Source organism: Epinephelus moara, chromosome 22 (assembly GCF_006386435.1).
Source record: "Epinephelus moara isolate mb chromosome 22, YSFRI_EMoa_1.0, whole genome shotgun sequence".
In the NCBI taxonomy this organism is placed as follows: Eukaryota; Metazoa; Chordata; class Actinopteri; order Perciformes; family Serranidae; genus Epinephelus; species Epinephelus moara.
The window spans coordinates 37,168,539-37,174,538 of NC_065527.1; the positions used below are offsets into that span (position 1 = coordinate 37,168,539).

At 40.5% G+C, this 6,000-nt stretch overlaps 1 protein-coding gene across 1 annotated transcript in view; it reads right to left on the reverse strand.

Moving 5' to 3' along the window:
* LOC126383460 (semaphorin-6D-like) overlaps positions 1 to 6,000 on the reverse strand; it is a 481,075-nt gene that overhangs the window by 138,920 nt on the left and 336,155 nt on the right. Inside the window, exons 12-15 of the mRNA XM_050033965.1 lie at positions 4,939 to 5,028; positions 4,214 to 4,341; positions 3,196 to 3,327; positions 2,928 to 3,083 (exon numbers count right to left, since the gene is read on the reverse strand). Coding sequence (XP_049889922.1) covers positions 2,928 to 3,083; positions 3,196 to 3,327; positions 4,214 to 4,341; positions 4,939 to 5,028 — 506 coding nt within the window. The remainder of the gene's footprint in view (positions 1 to 2,927; positions 3,084 to 3,195; positions 3,328 to 4,213; positions 4,342 to 4,938; positions 5,029 to 6,000) is intronic.

Below are 6,000 nucleotides of genomic sequence, written 5' to 3' on the forward strand. Positions count from 1 at the left end.
ATTTACTGGTCGATCTACGTTCCAACCCTCACCTATGGTCACGAGCTCTGGGTAGTGACCGAAAGAACGAGATCGCGAGTACAAGCGGCCAAAATGAGTTTCCTCCGCAGGGCGGCTGGGCTCAGCCTTAGAGATAGGGTGAGGAGCTCGGACATCCGGGAGGGACGAGGAGTAGAGCCGCTGCTCCTCCACATCGAGAGGAGCCAGTTGAGGTGATTCGGGCATCTGGTAAGGATGCCTTCCGGACGCCTCCCTTGGGAGGTGTTTCTGGCATGTCCAACCGGGAGGAGACCTCTGGGCCCCAGGACACGCTGGAGGGATTACATCGCCCGGCTGGCCTGGGAACGCCAGCCGGGCTCCCTCAAAGGAGCTGACGGAAGTGGCTGGGGAGAGGACTGTCTGGGCTTCTTTGCTGAGGCTGCTGCCCCCGCGACCCGGACCCGGATAAGCGGAGGACGACGAGTACGAGTACGGACGATGAGTTTCCGGTTATGAACTTAACCTCGGAAAAGGTAAATATTTTCACCCGCTGATAAGTATCCTCATGCTCTCTTTCCTTTTTGGAAGGTTTCAGAGGGAATTAAATACCTAGGTATCTTCATCTCCAGGTCATTTGTGGATCTCTTTTCTAAAAATTTTCACATATTATTAGATCATTGTATATTGGACTTATCCAGATGATCTTCCCTTCCGCTGTCTTTAATGGGTTGTGTTAACTTGATAAAAATGGTGGTGCTACCTCAGTTTCTGTATGTTTTACAACATGTATCAGTATTTGTAAGAAAGCCTTTTTTTCCCTCATTGGACCGAATGATAAATTCATTTTTATGGCGCAATAAACAAGCTCGTATTAGGAAAACTGTCCTTCAGCTCCCCAAGTCCAAAGGGGGCCTGGCTCTACCCAATTTCTGCCAGTATTACTGGTCTTGTAATATTTACAAACGTCTTTTTTGGAATACAAATATGAAATCAGGCAAACAACCACATTGGGCCCAGATGGAAACAACATCCTCAAATCTTTCCCTCTGGTCAGTGGTCTGCTCCCAGCTTCCTCTTCCAATTAGACAATTCGCGCAAAATCCGATTGTAACCAACTCCTTAAAAATCTGGAGTCAGTTTAGGAGACATCTTGGCCTTCATGCATTATCAGGTCTAGCTCCAGTTTTTCAAAATCACTTATTCTTACCATCTTGTTCACATCCAGTTTTTCAGACCTGGTCATACAAGGGTCTGCAGACCATTTACGACTTGTATGATGAAGAGGTGTTTTACTCATTTGCAGACTTATCAGATAAATTTAATCTTCCAAATAATCACCTGTTCCAATTTCTTCAGATTAGACATTTTATACAGAATAAATTCCTGCAATTTCCCAATCGTCCCCCTGACTCTATGATGGACTCTTTTCTATCACTTGACACTAGACTAAAGAAGCTAACTTCTGTTATTTATGATCATACTTTCAAGTTCGGCATAAGAAGGAGAAAAAAATAAGCTGGGCTATAACATCATATCATACAACAGGAGGATCCGACCAGGCAATCTGATGGGTCAACTAGACATTAGAACGTGATCAAATCAGCATTACAGATCACTTAAAATATCACTCCGCAATTTCCATGTCAACACTGTAACTTCCTGAGCTGAATCAGAAGCCAGTCGACTACGATACTGAAACAAAACGGATCATGTGAAAATCAACTTTCTTTGATGAATATGATTCATGGTGATGTTAGATTGCTGCTGGACTGCTCCGTTAATACAGGTGCAGCAAGACAGACAACAAACAGTTTTGTGACTGCACTGATAATATTAAAGCACAAATTAAAAGACTGTTATTTTCTTTATCATACTTTTGCTATGGTTTTAGAATTATGTAATTTAAGTAGCACGGAAAAAGAGGCATAGGTGAGCTGGTCAATTAATTAATATCAGCTGCGCAGGTGCACTTCCTTTGTCTCCTGTACAGAGAAACAGGTCGGAGAAATGTCATTTACATCAGTGCTAAGATGACTGCAGAGACACTGTTGGAATGTATATGTGTATATGTTTGACAGTAGCACAAGTAACAATAATCTACGACTTACCGCAAATAAAGTATATAGCTTGCAAGCCGCGGTGTTACGCAAGCAGCAGGAGTGATCCTCTGATATTCATTCATACATTCATGTAGTGTAAGTTGTGAGACGGTGCTGTGTGTAGTTGTGGTTATTAATTTCATTTACGTAATGTAGTAATGTGTTGTCGATCTCTGAGTTGATTATAAGGTGTTTCTTTGTTTAGTGACTTATTGTTTTGATAGCGCAAATTTTATATGTGTGAATGAAATGATTTAAAGTAAATGAGTCATTTTATTCATTGATGGGCTTTATGAATATTAGTTGGAAATATGGATTTATTGTATTTGGGATTAAAAGCTAAAGTAAAAATAATTCAATAATTATTACAAATATTGCTGAAAACATAGCATATTTTGAAAATTACAATAAATACATTTAATAAATATTTGGCACAGCATGAGATTGATTATATTAACAAGTGTATTCGACATGAAAATATGATGTTTTGATGTAATCAATAATTTGATTGAAATGAGGTGATTTATGTGATTTAAGACATGCATTTATTGGTTGAATTAACTGACAGGATTTATGTTTCTCTCTTTATCTACCTAGTACTCAAAAACTGATCATCATTTGAACAAAAGAAAATGAGTCGAGTTGTCCCACGTCTTCTGTTGTTGTCTACGCTGAGTCGAATTCAAGCAGGCATTGAGGCTGAAACCCAGGAGAAACTCAACAGAAAATGTTTCTGAAAGGCTCAATGCAAACAAATCTGGATTGAAGCAAAATATTTCTGCTCTAAAGTGATTGGTCAATACTACACTAGAATGCCTGTGTGTGTGCGCGTGTGTGCATGTGTGTTACCTGCTGGAGGTCCTGGTGAAGCAGGGCCGGTCGTTGACGGAGGGGACAGCTTCATCCATCAGAGGATAGGACTTGATAAATGTCAGTGTCTCGTCTGGGAACTGAACTGATGATTTGTAGTCTGCAGCTGGACCATCGCCTGCACACGTACCGGGCCTGGAGGGAAAAAAAACAAAAAAACATTTCATGTTAAAATGCTGCTGTGAACTCTTTAATGTGTTACACAGAGATACAGTGTTTTTAGATAACCCTAATAGTGGTGTCTCACCGTGGTCTGGGAACCTGCTCGTCAGGTACTGGAGTCCAGGACGAGTCACTGGTCCGCTGCTCCTTGAATTTACCATTAAAGACTTTCTCTATATCGTCCATGTAGAACGCACAAACTGCCGAGCCGGGGATACTGCAGAGAACCACAGACAGATACATGTTTAATAAGCTGCAAATAATAATTCTGTCATAATGTTCAGAGAGCAGGAGGACATTCTGAGACTGTGATGAGGGGAGCTCAGAGGACATTTTCTCCATGTCAGACCAAACCTTCAAACCTAACTGAGTCAGTAAACCAAAACTGAAAATAAACCAAAACTAATAAAAACACATTGAAAGCCTGTAAGCACTCTGCTGAGTTTCTGACTCACAGCACAACAAACATGATATGTTCCATGCAGAGTGTAAATTTATAAAGTTCACTGGACACATAAGAAAGGAGCCTCTCTACTGTAACACTGAGTTCAACACATTGAGCAGGAAAAACTACTGAGGTGAACTTCCTTGAGTAGAACAAGGACTTGAAGGACAACAGAAAGAAAAAACACAAAGAAATGCAAGAAGGGAACAATGACAGAAAAAAAGAGAGAAAAAACAGAAATAAGGGAAGAGTGAGTTTTTTCCCCTCTTTTAATGCATAAATAGTTTTGTTCATCTTGTGAGAAATGTTGTTGACACAATATATTCCTAATATATACCTTAACCATGACTCTAGAACCAAGTCTTAATGACTGAGGAGCCAATTAAATGTCCCCACTTCCTAAAATAGTTTCACTTCTCAAAAATATATCCTAACATTCTAATAATGCCCTCATTTCTAAAAAAAAAAAAAAAAGTCTTTGTAAAAACTCTCTTCAAGTTTTGAAAAATGTCCTCACTTTGACTCACTTTGGACTTATGTTCTCACTTTCTAAAAATGTCTTCATGTCCTAAAGAGTGTCCTCACTTTTTAATGTCATTTCATCCCTCCTCATGTTCAAGACTGACACTGGTCCTCACAAAGACAGAAAGATGTGCACCTGTTGGCCTGAGTGGTGAAGACTCCGACCACAGCAGGTCTCTGGTTGATCTGCAGCACGTTGGTGAGAGACTGAAGAATGTCGAAGTAGAAGAACGACTCTCCAGGAACTGAACAGTTCAGACGAGCCTGAATAGAGACACACACACACACACACACACACACACATACACATACACACACACATGCGAAGTGCTGAGTTGTGGAACAGCCATAAAAAATACCGCAACATTAATGAGCTAATGTGTCTGAAACATGCCAATAAAAGACTCTAATTCACCTCACACTGTGACACTTATGACATCCGTCATCAGGGCTGAGTACTGGAACTCGATACCTTTGAGGTATCAACCAAAAGTCGTATTGAAACTTCTACAGTCATATGATACCTATATTGGATCCTTTTTGTACCAGGATCTAGAAACAAATTATTATTTGGATGTGCAGCTGCAACCCGTACAGTCTGAGGTGTGGTGAAGTCAAGCGCAGTGTATTTGATGGAGTTAGCAGTTCAGCATGCTGAGATGCCACTAAATCACTCAAAAGCAGTTAAAGTACTTTACTAAATGCTTCCATTCACATGATGGGTATTGAATGAAGTAGAAAAAAGGTTTTGGCATCACTTCCATCCACTATTATCCTCCATTATTCTCACACATCAGAGAACCTCAAAGCACAATCGTAGTTCTGCAGATTCTTTGTTTAACTCATTCAGTGTGAAGTCACCTTGAGGAAGGAAGTCCAGTATCTCTCCAGAACTCTGGGAGAACCTCCGTTATCGTTCTTACAAACCCGGGCCACTCGAGAAAACACCACCTGGACAGAGACAGAGAGAGAGATGGCTTTACTACAGGTGTTTATGATGTCTGCTCTCTGGATTTATTTAGTCTCATTCATGGCCTTCACTTGGAGGGTGCCAAGATTTGCACCATCTTACAGGTTAAAATTGTTGGGTGTCACTAATAAACTGGGCTGCCGACCATGAGCCGACAACCCTCTTACAGATTACGTGGTAACTTCCACTGTGATAAGTGATCACCAACTCATTTTATAATCCAGAGAGTTTGGAAAAAACACAACTTCTGAACACCTGTAGGTCAACTGGTGCATCAGAGAAGACCCTGGGTAGGCTTCAGTGGAACAAATGGACCTTCGAATCCATTTATGGACATTCAAAGCTTCAGAGCTCAGAACAGAACGAATTTAATTCGAAGCATTCGAGGGGGGGGGGGGTTAAAAACAAAAAAAAAAATTATTGCGAAAACGTAGTTTCTTCCAACCCTAGAATTAAGATAAAAATATTCACAAACGAAAAAACACTAATGGTCGGTGATAAGTAGTGTTTAACTTTTGATTGAACACTAAATTAAAACCCTCGGCGCACACTGCAGCACAATCAAATCAAACAGATATGCAACTCAGAGCATCAGAAGTGTCTCTGACACCAGACTCAGAGCGGACCGGTGGAACTGGAAAATGCATATTTTACATCAATAAAATCTATTTTATCAGTATTCTGAGTCACATTGTTTAAAGAATTTAGTCATCTGTGTTCAAGCAGGATAATAGCAGGTCTCCATTGCGCGTCGGGCTTTCTATTATGATCAATATATCCTTATTAGCAGGCTATGTACCACAGTCTTTTAAGGTAGCTGTAATTAAACCTCTACTAAAAAAGCTCACCCTGGATCCAGAGGTGTTAGCCAACTATAGACCAATATCTAATCTTCCCTTTATGTCAAAGATCCTTGAGAAAGTAGTCGCAGACCAGCTGTGTGATTTTCTCCA